Source organism: Peromyscus maniculatus, chromosome 4 (assembly GCF_049852395.1).
Source record: "Peromyscus maniculatus bairdii isolate BWxNUB_F1_BW_parent chromosome 4, HU_Pman_BW_mat_3.1, whole genome shotgun sequence".
Classification (NCBI taxonomy): domain Eukaryota; kingdom Metazoa; phylum Chordata; class Mammalia; order Rodentia; family Cricetidae; genus Peromyscus; species Peromyscus maniculatus.
In genome coordinates, this window is record NC_134855.1 from 107785054 (window position 1) to 107811018 (window position 25965).

The following is a 25965-nucleotide window of genomic DNA, read 5'->3' on the forward strand; positions in this document are numbered from 1 at the left end:
AGCTGCAGAGAAAATGCAGGGCCAGGAAGAAGTAAGTCTTGTTGATGCAGACTGGCCCCTAAGTCTTGGTGAGTGGAGATAGGTCAGATTATTTAAGTACAAAATGAGAAGTGAAATCTTTAAGAGGAAATCTTAAATAAGGCGGAATCTCCCAAGTATTTTAGAAACACCTTTTCTTATTATCAAGTAATAAAATTCTCCCTGTAAAATGGTGCTGAAAGGAATACAGTTTTCAGAGAAGGAACTTTGTCCAAACTGTGTTTTTGCTGATCATGTATCCAGTTCTATCCACATGGAACCTGATGCTGGAGGACTTGGAAAGAATAGACCAATTTGGTGTAGTGTGGAATATAGATAATATAGAGAGGAAAGAGGACAGGGACCAACTGGAATACAGAACACAGTATCCAGAGACGTTTGATTTTTTTACCCAGAACAGTTAAGACTGGGCCTGAGTTAGTCTGAGGTGTGGACAAGACAGGATATTGGAAATTGGCCACCATATATGCTAGATATTACACATACTGTAAGTCATTTATTCCATTTCCTATTAAATTAAGGGTAGGTATATCTTACCTGAATTCACCTGCCCCCTTTTCCTGGATAACTGAGATGATGGGTAGGTAGAAATAAGCTGTACTTAGAGTTTGCTGATGTCTTGAGACACAGTGGTGGGGTAGTGCTGGTTTCATGGTCACAGCCATGGGCCAGCAGGCACGGGCCTGGCTTCTCTGTAGCTCCATGCCTCTGCAGGAGATGACTTGTACCCAGCTGAGCAGCCTGCACCTGTCTTCTTCTCTGTGGAGTGGGCTGGCTAGTGCTTTAATTCTGTTTCTACTGTAGCTTTCCATTTCCATCTTCGCCTCTGCATTTCAAAAAGACCTCTTAGGATTCAGATTTTCCTTGTATAAGAGAAAGGTTGTCATTGGGAAAAGGACCTGAATTTAGGTTAGGATTATGGGATTGTCTCAATTCACTGAGATCTGGGCCTGTTTTTGGATCAGCACATGAGATTTGTGCTGATTTCCAGGGCAAAGAGAAGCGACTTCATCTAAAAGAAATAAATACCCTTGAGAGGAGAGGGAAAGGGTAGGGACTTGTTTTTGGTTGCGTGTCCCAAGCTCTTCGGTTGGTTCCTTTTGTTGTTGTGACGACTAATTTGCCTGGCCTGTTTTGCCCTGACCTAGCAGAGCACTTTGTGTGACTGGTGCCTCGGGCTTCAGTACTGGTCAGATGGGCTGGATCTGCCTAGCTAGAGAATCCGAGGCGAGAGTTAGAAAGGGCCTTCGACCTAGTTTCCCTTCCCATTGCCAGACTAATTTCAGTATTATTGGGAAACATTTTGCTAGATACTGTTTTAAACATAAATGATACAATAGTGGGCAAAACCAAAACTTTGCACTTTCAAAGTTTATATTTCATTGTGAAAAGAGGCTGTGAACACAGATCTCCTGTTAGGAAAGGCTAAGTGTTGTTTATAGGTAGGGTCTTTTAGACAGACAAGATCAGGGTGCCTCCCCCCCCCCCCCCCCCCCCACACACACAGTTCCCTCTGAGCACATGCTAATAGTTGAGGGAATGCATTTTGAAGTGCCCTTGAGAGGAGAGGGAAAGGAGTGGGGGAACTATCGCAGTGATAACAAGCACTATACTGATCTGAAAAATGAATAGTGAGCTGGGAGAGGAGGATGTATGTACAAAAAGAAAACAAGGACTCATTAAGTGGATGAATTAAGCATTTTGTAATCCAGAAGAGGGTGATGGGCCCCTCACCTAGGTCCTAGGACCCAAACTTAGGTCCTTGGGAAGAGCATCAAGCCACTTAATGAGCTCTCTCTCCAGCCCCAAGAAACATTTTTTAGTGCTCTCTTCAGATGAATGATTGGATTAATTACAATATACCAGTTAGATATTGTCTTAGTTACATTTTATGAAAGATAACTCTTCTCAAAAACTAAAGATAACTAGCATTGGTTTGCAAGTCTGTTTACTTCTTGCCTTAGTCATCTCATGGGTTCTGCATTATAACATGGTACAGACAACTCATCATGTAAGTTCTGGAAAACTCCATTGTATTCTAAGGGAGAAGGAAAATGGAAAGTGCAAATGCGTCCTATTATCGTTAGGAAAAGTAGAGCTTCCTCAGTTACCAAACTAGATGGCAGGTTGAGAAGCAGTAATACGATGGCTCTTTCTGAGGAATTTGCTGTGAAGAGGATCTGAGAAGCGTGTGGTAGTCAGAACCCTACAGAGACAGGGATTCATTTGAGGATTGTCCCAAATGAAGGGGCAGAACTTAAATTCCCTGATGTCTAGGTACCTTTCTGTTAGACTTGTCATAGCTGGGGAATTTGAGCATACCTGGTCCTAATACCAACATGAAAAACTCAACTGAATAACATTTAGGTAAGTGCTGACTGAGTAGTTATTGTTGCTGTTTTGTAACAATGAGAAGAGGGAGATACTGCACTTGGGGCTGGAAAGGTAGAATTCGTATGGAGAGATAATGGGCTACAAACAGTGTAGGGATTGAGTCTTATTTCTGTGGTTTATTGGCTGTATGATCATCAGGCAGAGTATTTCACCACTTTGGGCCTTGGTTTTATTACCCACAAAATGGAATTAACCATGCATATTTTATAGGGGTTGTAGAAGTGCCCCAAACTAATTGTTTCAGTTAAGCTTTAGGTGTGTGCTTAGCCGAGGTGGAGGCATGTGCTTAGTAGCTTTTTTCTGTAAGAACATTGGGTGATTTGCCTTTAAAACAAAGCCAACTTGTCCTGTTGATTGTTCTAGAAAGGTATTTAACAAGTGCTCAATAAGGCCTATCTTTCTTATTTGTCACTTTTAGAAGAGAGTAATTTTAGTGAATCCTATCAGCCACAGCCTTATCCCAAGCAGGAAGCCAGCCAGACTGATGTTTCTGGTGCCATAACCCATACTTTCCCAGAGAGGGTGTTGTGATATGAGGGCCTTGTATTAATAACCAAGCTTGTGGTCCAATACACAGATTTCTATTATTAGGGCCTTTTGAAGCCAAGCTCTTGGGTGACATATTTGGAATGGACAGCTAAAGCCTGCTGAAGGAAATCAGATGTTGATATGACCTGAGGTATCTGGAGGGATGAGGTCATAGAAAATATTCTTCACTCAATATGAGGTCTTGGTAGTTGCTTAACATCAAAGAACTAAACCTGGTTTTTGTTTGTTGAAGGTCATAGAACTAATAAGGTGTGGACTTTAGTTTTTAACTCAAGTCTTAAGATATAGTCATAATTGAATCCGGTGAATAATTTAGCATGGACCAGCCTGACTTTGGCTGTCCAGCTCTAAGTAGTCTGAAGTGCAGGCAAGAGTAAGAGAACTTAGTAGGTTTCCCATGGGAGGTAGTTTCTTCTATGAGATTTAATGTCTTGGCCCAAGCCAGGCCTCAAGGAAAGGTGTGGTTGCTAAAGGGCCAAGGCCTTTGATTTCTGTCCCAGAAGCTGATTTTAGCCTTAGTCTCTGGAGCATTGAATTGGTGGGGGCAGGAGGAGGGACTTGCCACTCTGTGGCCTGAAGTAGATTATTGCATCCATAAGAATGAGGCATTTAGTAGAATGATCACTTGGCTACAGGGGATCTATTGATTCACAATTTTGGGGGGGGCGGGTGATTCAGGCAGACTTAGAACTTGTCTTTTCTGTCTTAACTTGTTTTGCGTCCCTGTCTCTAGAACAGGGGTCAGTGCTGTCTTAACCGGGTCTCACTAGCACTCCACAGAGCTGTGCCAAGAGAGAACTTTGGGGGAAGATGCCATATTTGGTTCTTTCTTGTCCCAGGAAATGGAACTTGCCTTTGACTGTGATGACTTTGGCTTAGGGACCAGTGCACACACATGTCCTTGGGGCCTTATCTTTCTAGGTGTTTTGGAGTTTTCCTTCACAAATGGGGAAAGCTGGTTATCAGGTTCAGGCAGCTTCCTGGGGCATCCTTGTTGCCGCCTCTTGATGGCTCCTGCTCTCAGACTTTAGGAAGCTGAGCTGTCAGTTCTGTAATGGGTTGTGTACCCACCCAGGGGCCCTCTGTTCCTGCAAGCCGGATGGATATGCAAACATCTGGAAGGAACAGGCCTGCCCTGGGGCTGTTGGTAGCAAGGCCCAGATGCTGCTCATACTCTCGCTCTCTCTGGCATCCTTGAGTCCACCCAGCAGAGATCACATCCCTTGGGTAAATCTGAGGGACTCTGATAATCATCCAGCTGCCAGCAAAGCTGCCTGAAGGTTTAGCTTTCTTCCGACTCTCATCTCTTGGGACCCTAGGGACATGAAGACACTCCCACTGACCAAAGTGATAACTTCATGTTATCAAAGAAGCCTGCTTTGGGAGGCCTGTGAGTTGGGGCCGGTGGCTCTTGCTCTTCATCTCTATCCCTGAATTAACTTATTCATGGAATTCATGTTGTTATGTACTTACTGTTCTACATCATCTGTCTAGTTATGTGTTTGTCCTCATTCTGTATGAGAGAGCAGCAGTTCACGAAGAGTCAGAATTCGATACAATGTGTATGTGGTCAGAACTTCCATCCCTTCCAGTCTGCCTTCTGCAGTCTCTTGAAAACCACATTTGTGTGGTTCAAGCTTTGAAAGCAGGCCATGAGTTCCCTTCTAGAAAGCTCTGCCCTCATAGGCCTGCATACATAGTTCCTGTGGGTGTCCTCCACAGACACAGCTGCTCTTGGTGTGCATAACGCAGCAGGACGACAGCCATTGCGTTGGTGATGTCTACCTGTGTCCAGATTTCTTTGGGTTACTCTGACACTGCCCTTTGGCAGGGGAGGCAGGCTCGGATAGAGACACCCATATAACCAAGGGGTGTTCTCATTTAAGTGATGCAGCAGCAGCTTGAGAAAAGAAGAGTCCTGGCTGAAGCCTGTTCCCAAAAGTCAGCCAGAAATTTCAGGTAGATGAGGACCCAAAGCAGAAGAGGAACGTTGTCATAATTTGCAGTGACAGATCTCCCAACTTTCTCAGATCCTGACTAAAGCTTCGGATGCCATCATTTTGTCTGCTCTCATGGGTGGGGCCGCCTGGGACCCTGTGTTGGAAAATTCTGGGGCCAAGTCAGGTTTGGTAGGGGAGTCATCTTAGAACCTGGCAGGCAGGTACCCATTGATGGCATGGGTCATTTAGAAGTCAGCATTGTCTCCTGAGAGCTTGCAGTTTAGTTATAGATGATGGCTCTGGAGAGCAGGCAAGCCTTTGTGGAGAAATATTTAGGGCTGGTTCTTGAGGGAGTTTGGGAATATCTTATCATAGTTGAGCTGCGAGGAGATCACTTGGGTATGTGCGGAGGAGGCCTTGTTCACTCAGGACTACTCTGTTGTGAGAGGAGGGTGGGATTCCCAAGTGCTGATGCATGGAGTCAGGCCTGAGGAGAGTGCCTAAGATTTGTCTTGACAAAGTGGGAAGCGCAGATAAATTGCCTGCCCCTCTTCATTCACCTAATACCTCATGATACTCCCAATCAGAGGAAATAGAGACCCCTTTCAGCATTTCTAGGGCTCAGAGGCATGGCAGGTCTTAAAAATGCCAAGCAAGTTTAAAATAAATCAATACTATAAAACACTGCAGTGAATTTCCCAACTTGAACGGAATTTCACTTTCAGTAAGAGGTACCAGGGGAAAGCTGTAACTCAGCCTGCAACATAAACAGGTCAGAAAGAATTCTGTATTTTGTTTCTTTGTTAAAGGAAATGATGTCTAGGGACTTGAGAAGAATGTATTAGAGCCACCCAGGTACCCCGTAAGGCATAGTAAGGAAGACAGAAATGCTTGTTTTCCGGCTACAAAACAAATCTTGATTTGATGCTGGGGGAAGGAGTCTTGTGAATGATGGCTGGATTTTTTTAGTTTTCTGAATTCAGAAGCCTGGTGCTGTAGCAGTGATGAGGGAAACAGACTGGCTATATCATGTTGGGTTTTAGTGTTGATCATATTGTCCAGTGAGTAAAATTACCAAAACGATGTGAGGCAGCTGGTTGATTCTGTATCTCTGTCCATTCTCTGGGAAAGGGACACCCTTAGCAACCAGACAGATACAGCAGATACAGCACCCCTTTGCTTTTCCTTTTCTCCTTTTTATTGGACATGCCGAAGACATGCCCTTCTAGAAGGCTGGTGTCTAGGACAAATCTCAGGCGTGGAGTAGGAGTATGCTGAGATCTTGGCAGATTGCTCAGACACTGCCAGCGGGACCCAGCCCCTTGTACCAGACATAAAGAAAACTGGAAGTCCCAAGTAAGCACTCATTTGTTGTTAGTAACCAGATTGCCTGTTTGGATCTGGTGAATGTTTGGAAGGAACTCTCAGTTTGCATGGGGCAGCAGAAATGGGTGTGAAAATACCACACCCAGACAAACAACAGGGTGACTTTTTACCTTTATGAAACTTGTTCTGGGGTTTAAGCCAAGTACCTAAAGTGAAGTACAGCTGTCACCACTGACACAGTCCAGACGTCCTCCTCCCTCCCTGGACCATCTCAGGGCCTAGGTTCATTCTACTGTGGTATAAAAAGCCTTTGGAGAACACACAGCTCCATCTCCGTTACAGAAAACCAGAACTCCACTTGCCCACCTGCTCCTAGAGCTGGGGGTTGATGCTGCAGGAAGACTAAGGGAAGTCTTCTGCGACCCCATTCCTTGACCTTGGGTGAATGGGGCTGTGTTGGAAGGTGATTCCAATTTAGCAGTGGCAAAAACTGAAGACAGCCAGAGCAAGGAGTTTCCTACTAACTAGATTATAATTCTGATCAGCTAGAGAGCTTCAAGCCACTGACACAGTCCTCTCAGCTGTCTTTAGGACCTAAGGACAGTTATCAAAAGCTTAGGGGTGCCTCCATAGCCTTAACTGGACCTCTGGCTGGTTGAGAAGAGGCTTCTGTCTTTCAGTATCCTTTCACACCTTGGTTTGAACGATACGTGGTACAAAGGAAAGGCAGGTCTTGGCAGTAGAACCAGGAACCCCTAGGTCCTTTCTCTTTGCACATGTGAGCATATGCAGGCCTGGGACAAGCTGGCTTCTTCATCATTGGGAAACATAAGTGGGATGTGAAAGGGAACCCCTACTTCCTCAACTTGCTGAACTTGCCAGACTCAGTACTCCTGCTGTTTATCTTGTTAAATCCTGTGCCGTTGATATTGCTGCCCCTTCTCCATGTTCTCACTTCCTTTCCAGAGAGGAAGTGATTTAGCTATGTGAGTGACAAGCACTAGCTCAAGGCTGGAGCTCCAGCCCAGGCCCTCCTCCATTGAGCTCCCAAAGAGGCCATGTAGGCAACCCCTGGGGGGTCCAGAGTGTCTTAAGGCCTGTAGCAGCTCAGAGAAAAGAGTGCTGTCTTGTTGAGATAAGTGACAGCAACGTTTGGGACTCTCATGTCTAGATGCACTTGGAGAAGAGCATCCTGAGCAGAACTCCAAGTGAGCATTGTCAGAGCACAGGAATATATGAGAAGAGCTTAGCCTAGGCTGCCTCATACAAGGTCAGATATCTCTGAGCTGCCGGGGGCTTTCTCAGCCCAAAGAAGATGAACTTGATCTTGCAAAGAAGGTGGGGCTGGAGAGTGGGTGGAACGGTGCCTGTAGGCTTTAGGAGGTGGGTCAGCCTGGGAGGGAGCTACAGAAGCACGCCTGGCAGGTGCCTCTGCAGAGAGCATGAGCTGCGCAGTTCCCTGACCGTAGCGAAGCTTCCACAGTAGTGACATTGAGGGACTTGCTATGGAATCTTCATGTAAGCCACACTCCACTTGCTGTGTCAGTGGCTCTGGGCAGCTCCTCTCCTTTCTCTGGGCTGTTTCCCTGTGTGAAATGCAGGATGGTGCTCACAGTGGTCTCCACTGAAGTTCAGCAAGCAAAGAATTCAGCAGTGGCAATGCCACATTTTACCAAAATCGTGGTATTTTCTTTTTGCCAGACCTTCATAAGCTGACCACGAGTATCATTTTCTCTCTCCTTAATAATGTGCAGAGGAGCCCTTCTTCCCCCTAAGAAAGCCATAGACTCCTTAGAAAGAGCCCCAAGGATTTCCCGTGCCATGCTCAGCTTTGAGCTGGACCAGAAGACCATGCAATTTTTTTGCCTATATCATTTTGGCCTTGAGGCTTTCCTTTATAACCACAAATTGTCCTGTCACCACATGGAAGAGTGACCTTGCCTTTAGAAACAAGGACTTAGATGACTTCCTCCTGGTGGGAAAGTGTCCTTTGGGGAAATCCCAGGATCCCCGACTTTTCCCTGGAGCCCTTTCTCTGCTAATCACAGCAGCTCAGTTGAACCTGGTTCTGTGGGGCCTAACTGAGGCAATTGGCAGCTTTTATTTCAGCCCTTCCCGTAATAAGCTTGAGGCAGGGTGTTTGTTATGGTATCTACCTATCTAATGCTGATTTTATCAGAGCTGTTTCTAGGGACAAAACCTGTCTCTTTCAGTCTTATTTCATCCAGGACCTGCTCACTAGCTAAAGTGCCCAAGGAAAAGCCCCAGCCCTAGCCCCAAGACCTGTTGACTTAGTCAAGGTCAGATCAGAGATCTCAGTGGGTCCAAGTTCTCCAGCACATTCAGGATGACTCAGCGGACAGCTCTACCTACTATCAGGTCACCATGGAGCCTTTTAAATCTAGACTCTTCCATCTTGGCCAGGGATTCTTCTTGGTGTCCATTTGGTGAACTTTTTAATACTATTAATTTCGGCAGCACACTTTAAGGAGTCAGATGGCTTGAAATAGTATTGTCAGTAATACGGTGATGTGACCGCTGCCATCTTATGAGCAGGTCTCCAAGTACAAGAGCTTCCTGAGTGCAGTTGCCATCGGCTCGCTCACTGCCCCTTGGAGCGTTCTGTCCCAGTACAGGAGAATCTGCTGTGTTTTCAACAGCATGCGACCCTGGCTTTAAATTCTCCTGTCCTTTCTCTCACCGGTCCTGCCCTGATGTACACTGAGAATTTGAGGCCTTTCAGGGATTCTAGACCCCACGCTGAATTCCTGAGAGTAGAAGAGCGTTGGATTAAAAATCCCTTCTCTGTTGTCAAGTTCTTCCTTGAGCACTTGGGGAACAAGTGAAGTCTCTAAAGGAAAAACCTGCGGTACCGGAAGCCAGGCCTCTCCTGTCCTCTTCCACCACGTAGAGATGCAGTTCTTCTGCTGTGTCGGACTAGGCCTCCACCTGGGAATCTGCCTAAGACTTGCCTGTGCTCTTGCAGCCCAGAGCTATCGTGCCTTTCAGAGAAGCCAAGAGGCCAGATTCCTCTGCACAGAGTGGGTGCCTGGGATGTGGAAGACGGGAGTGTGAGCCTCCTGGGTCCGAGTGGATACTGCCTGTTTCCTTTGAGAGCTGCCATCTGTCCACAGCCACCCCTCTGACATTGTGAATTAGGAGTGTGGAGTCTGAGTCCTCCAGCACTGCCAGAACTCCATTCTTCCCTCCTGAGCTGCTTGCCACCTTCGAGGAGTAAAGCCGTTTTCAAAACCTAATTACTCTTTATTTACTTGCCATCCTGTAGACAGATAGTTGCCAGGTTCTAACTCTGCTCTTGACATGAGCCGTGTACTATGTGTGATGAAACTCCAGGGACAGTCTGGAGCCAGCTGTCACTCAGCTTTGTCACACCTGGGTTTCAGGAGCTCTCTCAACGTGAGCATTGTGTGGAATCTGCTTTCCCTTTGAGGGAATTTCTCCTGCTGAGAAGTTGGGAAGAAAAGGTGGAGCCGGGAGCCCCTTTCTGTAACCAGGAGACTGTCTAAATGTCAGAAAAATTCATGGTCTCCATATGCGTCATTTCTCCTGGCCAGCTCTGATGGTGAGAGAGCCGAGGGATGGTTCAGCTTGGTTCCAAAGTAGCCCAGGCTTCAGGGTCGGGCACAGTTCCAGCTCTGTCCCTCACCAGATGTCAGAGCGTGGAGAAGTGGCTAAATCTTCATAGGTGTGAATGAACTTTCTTCCTCCGTGTACTGGCTGCTCAGATGCTCGCTGTGGGTGTGTGTCAGTACTGGGCAGTAGGCTAGGAGCTTAGTCACAGAAGTTCTTATAACCATATTTTCCCCTTAATGCTGTCCTGTTGGATGTATCTGAGGAGTTCATAAGTTAGTTTTATGTTGCCATGCATACTAATTTGAGAGTTTCCATCAGTCATTCTGTCTATGAGCTCATTGGAGCCTGCAGCAGCGTGTGGTATGTGATAGCCCTAAGAGACTCAGCAGACTAGTCTAATGGTAGTGAGGTGGAGGCCGGCAGTGTGGGGAGTAGAGGCTGTCGGGCTTCGAGGCTCACCACGAAGCAGAGGCCTTGCGAAGACTGTTCTTAGGCCATGCCTTGTGGGAGGAGGTCCGGAGGGGACCCGGAAGGCTAGGTGACAGCCAGATGAGGAAGGAAGCAGAAGAGAGGACAAGGAGGCTCTCACCCCAAGAGAAGGCTCACTAGAGACCAAGTTGTAAGTTTGCTCTAACAAAACAACTGTTGGGACGCTGGACATGGTAGCAGATGCCTGTAGTCCTATTAAGTACTTAAGAGGCTGAGGCAAGAGGCTTGTCTTTGGGACCATTACGGCAGATTTATGCCCTCTGACCAGAGCTCAGGGCTGCTCTCCACCACTGTTCATTCTCTCACCCTGTATGGAAGATAGAAGCTAGTCCTGAATTAAGGCTTGAGAAGTGAATTCCAGCCTAGTCATGATGACTCAGGCTTGTTATCCCAGCACTCAGGGAGGCTAAGGTGGGCGGATTACCTTGACTTAGAGACCAACCTGAGTCTAAGCCAGAATGAGATCCTGTTTCAATAAAACAACAAAAAAAGTTAAGTTCTAGGTCTGATGCCCTCAGCCAAAATGACCATTGGACAGTATGGTAGTTGGAGTGTCCACTCTGCCAGCCGAGTGGTGAATAGGTGAGTATGAGTGAACCAGATGGACTGCTGGCAGTTTATTGGAGTTCCCACTCCTCACAGCAGACATCAAAATGTAAATCACACTGTCTGCATTTCCAAAAAATAGGAAGGGAGGGAGGCAAGGATCATGGTTGTGACTAGGAGGTGGAGGCTGGCAAGAGCCCACCAAGGCTCTAACGGTCATCGTCTAATAAGCATTAGTAATGGGCTGGCTGCTCTGACTCCAAACCAGATAGTCTTTACTGTTCTTGTTGAGGTAGACAAAAGTGCCACCTCCATCCTCCTGTAAGCATGTGCTGTGGCTTCCCTGGAAAAGCGTGCCTGTCTGTCTTATGTTTCACTTGCTCATCTACTGAAAACACAGGCAGAAAGCAGCAGGGGAAAGCGCATGAGGCTGGAATGGCTGCTAGGTCATCAGGGAGTATGAGAAGCCAAGTTGAAAACTGGGAAGAAGTCCTCGAGCAGACCTTTGGGGGAATCTTTAATTCCTATTGCCAGTAGGGGAGCAGAAGCATCCAGTGAAACAGGCCTCAGAGATCTGAGTTTTCTCTCCAGAGTTCATGCTCCTTACATGTAGACTTCGGGTCTGGTTAATTTTGGTGCATGCTGGTTTTGTTTGTTTTTGACTTTTGAATTGAAAACATTTTTTTCCCATTTAATATATTCTGATCATGGTTCCCCCTTTCCCAGCTTCTCCCAGATCCTCCCCACCTCTTCACCCACTGAACTCCACTCATTTTTTCTTTCTCTCTCTCTTTAGGAAACAAATTAAAAAAAAACAAACCAGAATTTAATCCAAAACAAACAAAAAAACCAGGAGAAACTCATACATACAGAGAGAGACACCCAACACACAAAACACATAAACACAAAACCGGAAACGATAATGTGCAAAAGACCAGTAAGGTAAAAATTAAAAAAAAAAAAAAAAAACCTCCAAAAATACCATTGAGTTTGTGTTGGCCATCTACTGCTGGGCATGGGAGGCGGGGGTGCCCCTAGGTATAGTGTATATACTCGAACTCCATTGAGAAAACTAGGTTTCCTTTGGCAAGCCTTTGCCAATTGAAGATAGCTTCTTGGTTAGGGATGGAAGTTCTGTCTGGTTCCCCCTCTCAGTGCTGGGCCCTGTCTAGCTTGGACTTGTGCATGCTAACACAGTCTCTGTGAGTTCATAGGCGCATCAGTTCTGTTGTGTGTGGAAGGCCTTGTTTCCTTGGTGTCATCCATATCCGCTGGCTCTTCAAGTCTTTCCACCTCCTCGTCCACAAAGAATGAGATCTCATAGTCTGTGCACGGCCCAATTGTAGGTCCCTTTCCCATCTACTGTAAGTGAAAGCTTCTCTGATGGCTGAGCAAGACACCAATCTATAGGCATAGCAGAAAGTTGTTAGGAGTCATTTTATTGCTGTGTTTCTTTAGGAGAAAAATTTGGTATTTGGTTTTCCTCTACGTCTATGACCTGCTTATCCAGTCTCAGGTTCTTGGCCACCCAAGCAGTGTCAGGCATGGGTTCCATCTCCTGGAGTGGGTCTTTAATCCATTCAGATAGTGGTTGGTTATTCCCACAGTGTTTGTTCCAGTTGCAGGCAGGTTACCATGGTAGATCACAGGGTTTGTAGCTGGGTTTGTGGTTCCCTTTCTCCTCCGGGAGCATGCAGAGTACCTTCCAGTATCATGAACACTTGTCAGTAGGGGTGAAGGCTCTGCTTAGGTACCAGGTTGGCTTCCCCGTGTTCAAGGAGATATGTAAGTGTTGTTTGCAGCAGTAGGGCTGTACCATCAGCTGGTAGAAAGCAACCAATATCCTTCACAGTATCCTGAGTTGTTGGGGGCTTTCTATGGGGCCCCTTTAACCCATTCCTGGCACCGGAAGTTTTGCTTAGTGGAGAAAACTACAGAGGGAGGGCATTTCTCCTCCATGGTTTGACTCCATTTAGATTTCTTTCTTACATGTATATATTATAAGATGCTTCTACAGTAGTCAGTTTCCATATGACCCCCTCCAGTGGTCCTCAGTGTTAGTTGTCCCTCGCCATAATCCCTTCCGTATTCCTCTCTTCCTTTCCCTCCTCCCTTCAGTTTAATCCTCCCATTCCACCCCTCTCCCCCAATCTGTCTGTAACTATATATTCTGTTTCTCCTTCCTTGGGAGATGCTTCCCTTACTCTACACCTAACCTCTTTGCAGAGTGCATGCTTTTATGTAGAGATGTTGGGTCTGGTTAATTTTGGTGCATTCTGGGTTTTATGTATAAGTTTTGTTTGTTTGTTTTTTTTAATAATAGTTAAACGTAAGGATAAAAGGTGATTCTTGGTTTTGGTCCCTTCTTGCTGGCTGTCTTTTGAGGCAACACAGGGCATCATGTATCCAAAAGTCTGTGTGTGTGTGTGTGTGTGTGTGTGTGTGTGTGTGTGTGTGTGTCTGTCTGTCTGTCTGTCTGTCTGTCTGTCTGTCTGTGTCTCTGTGTATTTCAGTATGTGTGTAGGCTTTCCCTCTTTTTTGTTTTGCTTTTTTTTTTTTTAGATTTACTCATTTTATTTCATGTATATGACTGCTTTTTCTGCATGTATGTATATGTATCATGTGTATGCCTAGTTTCCAGGGCGGTCAGAAAAGAGCATAGGATCCTATGAAACTGAAATTATAGTTGCTTGTGTGTACTGGTACTCAAACCCAGGTCCTGGAAGAGCAACCAATGTTCTTAACTACTGAGTCATCTCTCCAGCCCCTAGGATCTCCCCCTTAAAAGACCATCAGAGCTTAATCATGGGATCCCACCCAAATGACTTATGTAATCCTAATTACCTCCCAAAGGCCTCATCCATTCAAACACCCCAAGTTTTCACCTGTTACCTTGTAAGGACTTTAACCTCCATCCTGAGCTGTAGAGACAAACCATATTCCTACTTTCTACCACACAGCTTTGTAACTTATGTATTCCACTTGACTCATTAACAGGCTTCCCACTGATGCACAAATGCCACCCATCTCTCATTCTTCACTAGAACATTTTTTTAGTCTCTAGTTTGGGACATTGGAAGTAATTTCCCATAATTGAACATCTTTATTTGTGAATTCTTTCTCCTGTTTAGAGTTAGAGGTGATAGCTAGGTTTCTAGACATGAGCTATCAGGCTCTAGCTCTCAGCAGACCTGAAGTTCTGAAAGCATCTTTCCCAGCTGCTTCCCATCCTCCGGCAGTGTGGAAGATGCCTCCTTTCCCATGGTGCCTGCAATTGCTTGTGATGGCTGAATGGCTGAAGGTGCATTCAGAGTCTAGCTGGAGACACAGGCAAAGGAAATGGGCACATTGCATATGTCCGAAGCTTCTGTAGGCCCTATACTTTATACTCCTTCTACTCAGAGCCCAAAAGAGACGGAAGACTTTACAGGAAGAGACAGAGGCAGACAGGCCCACCCTGGTGTCACTTTTGTGAATGAGCTTGGCCACCTTAAGACCTGAGTCTATGGGGCCAGTGTCGTCTGGCTGTACTGACCGCAGCTCCAGTGAAGAGGGTACACACTGGGCTGGAACCAGGGCGGACTTGTCAAGCTGCAGACAACGAGCTCGGTGTGTCCATGGAGCCAGGAAGCCGTGAAGGGTTGTACAAATACAGGGAAGGGCTTGTTTGGGCCAGTCATAGGGTGAAACTGTGCACCTTGAAAACTTTAGAACATCGCTGCCCAGATGACCTGCCTTGCCTAAGACAAAGCTATACTTAGCTATGTGATTAAGTGGCTCAGAATATGGAGCTGACCCAAGACTAATCTCTATTGGCTTTTATGTGCTAGGTTTCCTTGAAGGGCAGCTTCTTGTCTTATTCCTGAGGCCTGGCACCAAAGAAGTTCCCAAATAGCAGCCAGTGCTCACAGGACCAGACATTCTTCTAAGTAATACAGTGTGACACAAAATGATGTTTCAGGCAACAGCAGACAATATACAATGGTGGTCCCATAAATACTGTCATGTTCAAGCGGCTCTACATTTCATATATCATTAAGCCATGCATAACTGAATTTATGTAATCTTCAAAAACAGTTTATGACATAGGTGTAGATTATGAGACCAAAGAACAAAGGGCTTGAATTTGCACACAGCCAGCTGAGAGCCTGTTTACTAAGACTGTTTTGTCTCCAGAACACTCAGTCATAGCCCCAGTAGATGATGTTGTGGGCAGAATGGGTCCTATCACTTGCTTCTGGGAGATCTTTCTGAGTCCAAGTGACCTAGGAGGAGAGGGTAAATGTGGTCTCTTTAAAACTTGCTGGCTAACTTAGTGTAGGTTCTCAGATGCTGAGTACCATTTTCCCATTTGTAAAGGACAGTGAAATCTTACAAGGGTTGCTGTGAGGCTTATGCCAGTAGTTGTGGGTGAAAGTGGAGAAGAAAGGCTAAATAGAACCAAGACCATCAGGGTCTGTTGGGAACTTCTGTCTGGAATAGGTCCTGTAGAGTACAGGGATGCTGGAGTGGGAAGAAGGTAGAGAGACGATTTGTCATCAGATTGCTGATGGAGCCAGCATGCCTAAGTTCCCTCTTCCAGGGTCCACCCTTAGTCATTACGACCTTGACCACATCAGTTTCCTTACCGAGAAATGAGAGTGTCTTTACAGACGGCAAGGTAGTGGGTGGCTCAGCTTGCTCCACATCGAGTTCTTAGAACACACAGCTTCAGGGTCAGTTGGGTTTGGGTGCTGGCCCTGTACCCTCACCCACTGATCCAATGTCCACTTTTGCCTACCTTCTGTCTTCCAGGTCGATCCTTCGGGACCCACAGTCTCATCATGTCTCGGACAGGATGGCAGAGGGTACAGGTGGTGGCGATCTCCTGACAGCTGGACCTCCCACAATGTGAAGCTTTTGCTTGGGTTTCCCACGCTACCCTTTTCTTTTTCCTTTGTTATAATAATAATTATTATTTTAAACATTAAACCATCAAGACTTCTGAAGAGCAGAAGGCTACACTCTGGACAGGCACCTTTGTATTGTTTGAGTTTTTGTTTTGTTTTTAAGAACATTGAATGTGGGCAAAGCTTATGCATATATTCACCGTTAATCCGTTAATTTCTTAAGTTAGGAAACAATTTTAGTTTTATCTTTCATGTTCTGTTTTCTTTCTTACACATCTTTCAGTTTTGCTCTAGCATCCCATTTCCCAAAGAAGTTCTATCTGCCCCGAGTTTCGGTTTCTCCTGGAAAGGGATACGAAGATACAAGGAAGCAGCCTCCGAGTTCCCTCCCTACCAGACGTGGGAGCTCTTGTACTCCTTGGATGGGCTGGTCCTGGCCAGCCCTCAGGCCTCAGTCAGGATCAGAGATGAAGAAGCTCTCAGAAGAGGAAGACCAGGGTTTGGCCAGAAGGACTCTAAAGAAGACCTAAACCATGGGTTTGGTTCTCTTTTAAGTTCTTGGGAGCCTCAGGCCATACCAGGACTCACTGTAGTTGGAATTGCTTCCTTCTGCCCTTTCCAAGCGGAGTCCCTGAGGAAGGAGACTGAGAGTGATCATCCCATCACTTGGGGATAAAGACCCCCCACACCCACCCCACTTGCACAAGCCTATCTTCTATTAGGACTGTTGTGCTGACCCTTGTCACTTGGTCTTCCTTGGCCTCTGGCCACTGCTCTGAGGCCAATACCTTTTTCCCTGGATTTTGCCTCCTGGATTATCTTCCCAGGGTGCTGCAAGTCCAGCCTGTCATAGAGACTACCTAGCCCCAGTTTTGACCATTGCAGAGTACCCTCAACTGGCTGCTGCCATCATTTCCTCACAGTGAAAGGTGTGCCCTGTGTATCAGGATCCATGGTGTCACTCACCACCGGGTGATACTGTCAAGCGCCATCTCTCTTACCCCCAGGGACTTCGTGTTAGGTGATCACCCTCTTTGTAACTGTTGTCTGATGAGAAGAGAAAGGACCTGCCTTGAATAGGGAGGTATGGGGCAGACAGGGATGCCCACATGGCTACTAGAGGGCTCGTAGAGCAGCTAGCCGTCTTAAAGCATCCCAACCTAGATCCCCGTGACTCTGCTGTCTGTCTGCATAGCCTTTCACTCTTAACTCCCTGCAGTGTTCTCACAGCCTCCTAAGGGACGATACCTTCCCTCCAGCTGCTTCATGGACCCTGTCATTCTCTCTGGCGCATCCCTCGACTGGGACGCACCTTCGGTTGCTCCAAAACTTTTCCAGATTGTTCATCCTGTTCTGGTCACATGAGATGGGGTCTCTGGACAAGGAAGGAAGGTATCTATCTGTTTGTTTATCTTCCTAAACTAGCATAGGACAGGTAGGGAAGTGAGAGGCCAAGGAGAGCTTTTCTTCCAGCAGCTGTCCCTTGGTCCTGTAGTGTGGGAAGGCCATCACAACACTGAACCCTGATCAGCTCTGTCCACTTGCATTTCCCAGCCTTCTCTCAGGCAACTCAGCACCAAAGTTTCTTCCTCTTCTTGGCCAGAGGTCAGCTGCTGTTCCTGTGGGTACATGGCTGCAGGTGGTAATGTAGGCCCTTACCTTGCGCTGTACTGTGATAGCATCTTGTCTCCTTGAGTGACTTTTTAAGCAGCCTCTTGAGCCTAATCAGAGAAGCACCTGGGAGGGTGGGAGCAGCAGCCGCCCCTAATTGCAAAGTACATTCCATTTCTGTTCCACGTCCCTCCCTTCCCCTGGGCGCTGCTGTCTCTGTGCCTGAGCAGATGGGAAAAGCAGTCTCTGAGCTCAGGACCCCACACTTCCTGCTGTAGTCCTGCTCTGGGTTCCTAGCAAATCACTAGTCTACCGACCTTGCCCTTTCTCGTCCCTGTCTCTTGGCTCTCTACAATCAAGACCTGGGTTACGGTGCTTTCCCACCGGACTTTTCTTGGTGTCAAAGCAGCCCCCATTGGTTGTGGGTGGGTAGCCCGGGGAGGGGTAGCCTGCTTCCCTGCACCTTATCTTCCATGCTCCCAGCTGGCTCTGGCCTGATGAGTGCACCTCTCTCTATCTCTGGCTCAGATGAGAGCCAGGTCTTGAGCCCCAAGTGCCTGTTCCTGGGTTTGTTGTTGTTTTTTGTTTTGTTTTGTTTTGTCGTCCCCCCCCCCCCCTTGCAGTCTATGCTATCACCTACCAGCCAGATGGAAGCTGGCCCGGTGACACGCTTGCTGTGCTGTGGCCAGTGAGGCAGCCCCCGGTGGGCTCTATAGTCTTCCCAAAGCCTGGCTCTCCGTCTCTCTTAGGGATCAGCATCCTTGTCCTCTGTTCCTCCCCTTCTGCCTCTATATGGGTTGCAGGCCTGCCAGTAGCTCTGTGGGGCATCATCTCAGGTGCCTCCAGGTTTGTTAGATCTGTCCACATTCTAGAAGTTGCAGAACTTCTAACGTTTGTCCCTTTTCTTGGGTGTGAGGGTTGCCTGTTGGGAGACTGTCCTGGCCTGAGTTCTCTGCGCTCAGGCTCAGCTCCCTGTGAGTGAAGGACAGATCATAGTGCCTTATTCCATTGTCCTCCTCTGTCCAGACTCTGCCAGAAGCAGGTGGCTGTCTTCTGTGTCCATTTGTCACTGTACTCATACTCTCCACCTGTATATAGCCACAGGGGACGGAAACCTCTGAGCCCCCACCCACCTCCCGTGGGCTGTAGCCAGACACACCTCCCTCTTGCCTCTGTGGCCCTTCCAGCAGCTCTAGACCAGGACCAAATGCTGCTGCCCACACATGCACACTGCCTTTGTCCCTCCCTGTTCATACCTCTAGCCAGGAAGACACCGACTGCACCATGGGAACTGGCTCCAGCTAACCCCTTCTGGTCATTGGAGACTAAGGGTCGGGCTTTAGCCTCCCTCGCTCTAGGGCATTGGGGCGGGGAGTAGGAACTCTAGTCCCACCTTGTAGGGTTTGCCCTTTGGCTGCCTGAGGGATGTTTTAATGTTTACTTAAAGAAATACCCTGTTTACAGCTGGAGGAAAAGTGCGCCCACTCTAGGTGAAGATCTGAGTCTGGATAGGGCCCGGCCTCCCTGTGGCACTGCCAGCGGTGACTCCAGTGGCAGAGAAGGTGGATAGATGCCTGGAGTGAGCCCGAGGCCCCTGACTCACTGGCTTCGTAACCCCGTGGTGCTAAGACCACTCCTGTCCTCCTCACAGCCTTCTTGCCCCAACAGTCCCGCCCCCCTCATTCCTTCCTCCAAGATTTTCAGCTCTAACATATCACTATTTTAGAAAACCAGTGTTCGCAGCAATAAGGTTATGTTGTTTTTGTGTGACTATTTCCAAGAACAGGAAAAGAACATTGTGGGAATCTTTATGCTATTAGCTGTTTACTGTGTTAGAAGACAGCATAAAGGATGGATTGTATGTGGGTTTTAACCTTTAGGTTTCGTTTGCAAACTTGGGAAGAGCAAGAGTCTAACTGCTATCCTCCAACGAGGGAACGTTACTGCCCTGCCTTATTCCGTTGCCCCCCTCAACCCTGCTCACCTCATGTGAGCTCTTCCCACCTCGTCTCTTGATCATTTGCCCCGCCTTCCACATCTGGAGGCACTAGTGGCTCAACTCCAGGTGGGTCTTTGGGTTATCCCTACCCTTGACTGGGTTCTTTCTCCCCATCTGGCAGCGCCAGACAGCTGCTGGGAGTCTACCTCAGAATTGGCTAAGCTTGGTAATTCAGCTCTCCAGGCCAGCAGACTGGAAGCTGATGCCTCTGCCTTTGCTGATTCTGAGTTTGTCATACAGCCCTCAGGACAGCATAGGGTTGACTTTGAGGGAAAGGAGCCTTGTCTGGAAACATGCTCTGGGAGGGGAGCCCAGTAGGTATTCTAGAGCATTGGCTGATGTCAGCATCCACAGCCATCTCTGAGGGACGCATCTACTGCCATTGCTTGCCTGGGGGCCCCTAGGATTGAGGGGAGTACCAGGAGTGAGCCTTTTTTTTTTTTTAATCCAAGTGAGACCATAGGAAGAAGGAAACCTACTTAGGGGGTATTTTTTAAAAAAAAATTACATCCCAAAGGCTACTTACCATCAAAACCAGAGGATATTTCAGTTATTCTTAATGCTCATGTGGGTCAGACTTGGTTTTGAGGGAGATTTAAAGCCAGGCACAAGGTTAGTTTCAATACTAGTTAATCTAATTTTCCTTTTTTTTTTTTTTTTTTTTTTGCACAGAAGCTGGTAATATAGGACCTATGTGTGAACAACTTTATATGAATATTTTTTGTACTTGGCTTACTTGGGTTGGTATGATACATTATATTTAAGTTCTTTGAACACTGTGGATCCCCCTATTGTGTATGAATGACTGAGCTTTGTAAATTAAGGGACGTTTGTGTGAATAAAGTTATTTGATGGGGTCTAAAAGCCATATGCTATTTGCAAATGAGTGTTTTGTGATTTTGTTGCTACTGGTTTGGATGAGTGGAAAGGCCACAGCATTGTTATTGGGGTTAGGGTTAGAGCCCTGTGGCACCTTGGGCAAGCTAGACTTGCTGACCTGCCCTCGACAGACCAATTAAAGTAATAATGAAAAGCTTGCCAGCTGGGACAAATAAGAGCTTTGATGCACCTCTGTCTTTCCACGTCACATGGAAGTACTGATGGCTACCTTCAGCAAGCAAAGACAAAACAAGAGCTCGACACTGGGCCAGCATGGCGTTCGTCCTCAACACTGTAGTTCCTTTCCCTTAAGAGTCAGCTTTGGGCCGGGCAGTGGTGGCGCACGCCTTTAATCCCAGCACTCGGGAGGCAGAGCCAGGCGGATCTCTGTGAGTTCGAGGCCAGCCTGGGCTACCAAGTGAGTTCCAGGAAAAGGCGCAAAGCTACACAGAGAAACCCTGTCTCGAAAAACCAAAAAAAAAAAAAAAAAAAGAGTCAGCTTTGGGATTCTAGTAGTCTGGAAAGCTGAGCTGGCACTGTGCAGCACTGTTGAAGCTCACCTGTCTAATAAAGATTCATGTTTGACATACAGTCTACCATTGTGGGTCTTTCCCAAGGAGATCTGTGAGTCCCGGAAGAAACAACAAACACAAAAGGAAAAAATCAGGACCCTGGGATACGTGTTAGGGGAAAAGACTTCTGATACAAACTTGGATGGTGTAAACTCCGTTCCAGACCCTGGATACAGGGACAAAGCAAAGGAGTCTTCTCTCCTTGAGCCTGGGAGTGAGTTGGCACTTGAAGGTAACCCACAAGTTTAGTGGGTTATGTTTGTATTTCTGTGTGTGTGTCCTAAGATTTCTTTTTATTTTATGTATATGAGTGTTAAGATTTTTTTTTTAAGAGGCATGCACCACTAGACCTGGCTTTTGTCTAACTTTCCAAGAGGCTATATATTATTTGTAAACTTCCAATAATTGCATTTTGCCATAGCCCCCTGTAGTTAGTTGAGTAGGTGTGAAATGTAGATGCCTACTCCATTGTACAGTGGAAGGGCGGGAGAATAGCCAGGGGTTTCTTTTGATTCTGACTCACCTGGCAGGATTAAAGGGCTACAGATGAGCCTGCTGGTTACTAGCCCGTTAACCTCCGACCACCTCTCTCTGACTTCACTTTCTCACCCACAAAGTAGTCAAGGACAGAAAGCCTTTTTTACAGGAAAAACATAATGATGCCCTTTCTCTTCCCTGAGCATTCTTTCCCAATCTTGTATCCTTGACAATGGAGTTGGGGCAGTATTTAAAAAGAAAAGAGGAGGTTGTGGCACATGTGTGGGCATGGCTAACATGAAGCATTAGCCACCTGGAACAAAGTAGGGAAGCACTGTGCTCCGAGGACTAGAGGTGTGTCGTTTAGACCTTTGGTGGAGAGATCTAAACTACCCCATGTCCTAGTTACTTGTTTGGCACTTTGTTAAATAACTCAAACAGAAGCAACTTAGCAGGTTGTGGGGGTGCACACCTTTCACCGCAGCACCAGGGAGACAGGCAGGGGGATCTCGGGGTTTGATCCAGCCTGATACGCATAACAAGTTCCAGGCTAGCCAGGGCTACTTAGGGGATGGGGTAGGGCACAACTGAAGGAGGAAAGGCTATTCTGACTTAGTCTAAACTTGAAAGGTTGAAAGTCAAGATGCAAGAGCTTCAAGCAGCTGAGGGCATCTACAAAGGGAAAAAGGAAAAGTGGATATATGTATGCAAAGACAGAGTCTTTCCACATCTGTTAACCAAGAAAATCCCTCACAGGGATGCAAGTAAGTCTACACTGACCCCAACTCTACCCCTTGTCAACTGGACACAACACTAAACTGTAAAATGCATTCATCCAACTTGAAAAGTCTCCATAGTCTTTAAAGATCTTCTGTGATTGTGTGTGTGTGTGTGTGTGTGTGTGTGTACGCATGTGGGGGTGCACACATGTACAGACCTGCTAAGCCACCTCATAACACCCACACACACACATAGTCTTTTAACAATTTCAGTGCTTTAAAAGTCGAAAGTCTTAAGTGACCAACTTAGAATGACATAGAATAAATATTTTTTCTCCCATAAGGGAAGAATCTGGGCATAACAGCAAATGGTCATGTGAAAGCGAGACCTAAACTCAGTCCAGCAAATACCAAACTCTGAAGCTCTCTACTAGTGTCCAAGGCTGTGATAAAATTGGCTGATCTCCAAAGATACAGGTAGCCACACCCCTTCAGCTCTGTGGCCTCTCCAATTGGTCCCAATTCATTTTTACAACTTGCCTTGGCTCACATCCCACAATCCATCTCCAGTATCCTGGGGGTCTTCATTGCTTCACTTTCATAATTGCACACAAATGGCCTCTCAGGACCTCTTTACAGGGCTTCTGACCCTGTCAGAGATTACCTGGCCTCAGCTACTCTCAGTGACTCCTTCAGTCTTGTGTTTTTCATGCCTTCAAAACCAGTTGACAATACTGCCAGCCTCTTGGTTTGGATGGGGACACCTTTACTATGGTTCCAGCACAGGTTTCTGTTAATGGCTCTTCTCTCTGACAATTACAGCATTTTGCTGTCTACATATTCTTTACCCAAAACTTAAAGCCTGCTCACACACCTTTCCTCTGAAGTTCACCGAGTGAGAACATCAGGGTGGCCAGAGATTGAAGCAGATGATCACATCACATCCACAGTCAGGAGCAGAGACAGTGAATGCATACATGCTGGTACTCAGCTCTGTTTCTCCACGTAGTCTGGGATCTTCTGCACAGAGAATGGCCTCACCCACAATTAAGATGGGTCTTCCTACACCTACCAACATAAAATAGTCCCTCACAGATATTCCCAGAGGCTCATCTTCTAGGTGATTCTAGATTCTGTCCAGTTGACACCACTGTCACACCCACCTAAGTCATGCTCCTGTTAGTGGAAGGAGTTACCCAGAAGCTCACTAATCCTGCCTCTACCCGATTCTCTCTGCTCTTCAGCTTCAGCCTCTGGCTTAGTGGTTGATAAATATTTGCTGCCAGCCTACACACTGCTGCTCAGGAGCTTCTGTTCCAGAGGAAGAAAGTGGGAGACTATATAGGCACATTGGTCTGGCAGGCTGGGCCAGCGGGAGACAAATGAGGCTCTGGAACATCTGGGGGGCATGGAGGAGACAAAGCCTGGGTGACTGCCCTGTCCACCCTACTGCTTAGCCAGAATCCCACTCTAGACCCTGCTTAGCCTGCAATCTCAACGGCCCAGGTCTCCCTTCTGGCCTTCCAACTTGAAGCCTTACATGAGGTCTTCCTATTATCATATCCATGCCTGAGGTTCCAAAGGAGCTCCTATGTCATTGAGACCCATCGTGGTCAGTGTCCACACAATTTCCTTCTAAGTCAGCAGAGCAGGCCACACAGTAGCCCTTATTTCTCCTGCTTATTTCTTGAGTCTTGCCACCCAGCATCCTCTCTGTCTCTGCTTCCAAGTAAGTCATCTTGACTTTCCTGCTGTCCCTCAGCACACAGAACATTTCTACCCTGAGCCTTTACACTACAGTTCCCTCTACCTGGAATACATTGGTATTCCTACTTCATACAGGAGGTCTGTTCATGTCACCTGAGACCCTTTTTGACTTATTTAAAGAAACATGTCCCCGCCATCACTGACTCATTAACATGCTTCATTTTTCTTAAAGTACATCACTACCACAGTGTACTATATAATGTACATATCTATAATGTATACACAAATGTATATAAGTCATCAAGATACAGCTATAAATATGTATGTGTGGAGCACAGTCCCAACTGATATGCCTACAACACAGCTTTTTGAGCTTAAGACTCAGATCATTGTGGAAGAAGGGGCGGAAAGATTGTAAGAGCCAGAGAACAAGGAGTTTACTGTAATATTGTGTCTTGAAGGAATGTCAGAAGCCACACCCATAAAATCTCACCAACATGACTGCCTAAACATGAACTGAACAAGGACAATAGCAGTCGTGCTAACACTGATGCAAGAAAGCTCCTGGGACCTCAGCCCTACACACGGACAGACAACTAAGGAATGCTGAGTGGAGTGAACGGTATCCGCTCAGGACACCCCAAGACCAAGTCTCAGCACAAAGGAGATTTATTTGCCCCAGAGGGACAGAGGGCAGGGAGTAAGAGACAAAGACAGGAGATAGAGGACTAAGGAAAAGGGGAAGGGAACAAGGGAATGGGGGCAGGGTATTTGAGACAAAGGACCACCTCTGGCTGAAGAGGAGACAGATGTGGCTCATAGGAAAATGGTGGCTTATAAAGGTAAAAGGAGGAACTCTATGTTAGGATGAGGTGTTTATTTATTTTTTTTAAAGATTTATTACGTATACAGTGTACACCTGCATGCCAGAAGAGAGCACCAGATCTTATTACAGATGGTTGTGAGCCACCACGTGGTTGCTGGGAATTGAACTCAGGACCTCAGGAAGAACAGCTTTTAACCCCTGAGCCATCTCTCCAGATCAATGTGTTTAATTTTAATTGGATATGTTAATTCTGGCAGCCTAAGGGGGCTTTTGATTGCTGGACTTCAATACTTCCATAGGACCTTGGTAGTCAGCCTCAGGAGGAGGAAGTGGCCGAATAAGGAAATAGACCTTGGTGGCTAGCTTTAGGAATGTCATCTAATGGATGGGGGAAGGGCCCGGCTTGCCACACAATGTTTGTCATGCTGGAGCTACCTAGAGTCTTTTCACTGAGAGGGAGAGAAATAGTCGTCTTCAGGAAAGAGCACACCAATTGATTATCTAATACCAAATGGTCATCCCTGAAAACATACACATATAAGTAACATTATACAGACTGAGCAAGTTGTGTTTGTGAATTTAAGGATTTATATGTGCACATGCGCACATATATACATACGTATGTATGTAACAACAATGTATCAAAAAACAGACCATGAATTTGAAAGAAAGCAAGGACAGGCTTCTGGGAGAGTTTGAAGGGAGGAAATGGAAGGGGAAATAATGTAATTATGTAATGTAGTTATATTCTCTAAATAAAAAAATTTTAAAATATGTGTATGTCCCTAAAGAGTGCCTGGTAAGCCTGTAAGCGTTAAGCAGATGAATGAGAGAGACCCCGTGTAGTCAGAGTCTATTTATTATTCCACAGTCTCAAGGAAAGAGCTTGCTTGGGAGCCAGCAGGGCCGATTGTGGCCGTGGGGCGGGAACCGAGAGACTAGGAACCCTCGCCGTTCTCTGCCTGGCTTCAGGCCAGCCAGCCCCGGAGACACGGGGATGACACGTCTCAGGATATTACCAGGTGTCCATAGTGATGTTGCAGTTTAATTTCTCTCATCTGGATCAGGGCTCGGCAAACCTACCAGAGGCCAAACAGTAAGCAGTTTGGGCTTCGTTGGCCACAGGGCCCGTTGGACTGTTTCGGCTCCACTGCCGCGATGCAGGGCTGCCGCTGAGCGTGTGCACACAGATGAGCGGCCTTTACTTACGGACACTGAAATGGGAATTTCCTATTTTCTCCCGCGTGTCAGTTACTCTTCCTTCAGCTGCTTAGAACCATACCTGCCTTAATCCCAACGCTTGGAAGGCAGAACCAGGTGGATGGATCTGTGTGAGTTTGAGGCCAGAGCCTGTTCTACAGAGTAAGTTCCAGGCCAGCCAGGGCTACATAAGTGAAAACTGGTCTAAA

At 46.7% G+C, this 25965-nt stretch overlaps 1 protein-coding gene across 3 annotated transcripts in view; it reads left to right on the forward strand.

Annotated features, from left to right (window-relative positions):
- Stk35 (serine/threonine kinase 35) overlaps nucleotides 1–20259 on the forward strand; it is a 31217-nt gene extending 10958 nt beyond the window's left edge. For all 3 annotated transcript variants that reach the window (XM_006984510.4, XM_006984509.4, XM_016003008.3), the window contains one exon: nucleotides 15672–20259. In XM_006984510.4, the coding sequence (XP_006984572.4) occupies nucleotides 15672–15748 (77 nt within the window). In that variant the 3' untranslated portion in view covers nucleotides 15749–20259. The remainder of the gene's footprint in view (nucleotides 1–15671) is intronic.
- Nucleotides 20260–25965: the final 5706 nt, after the last annotated feature.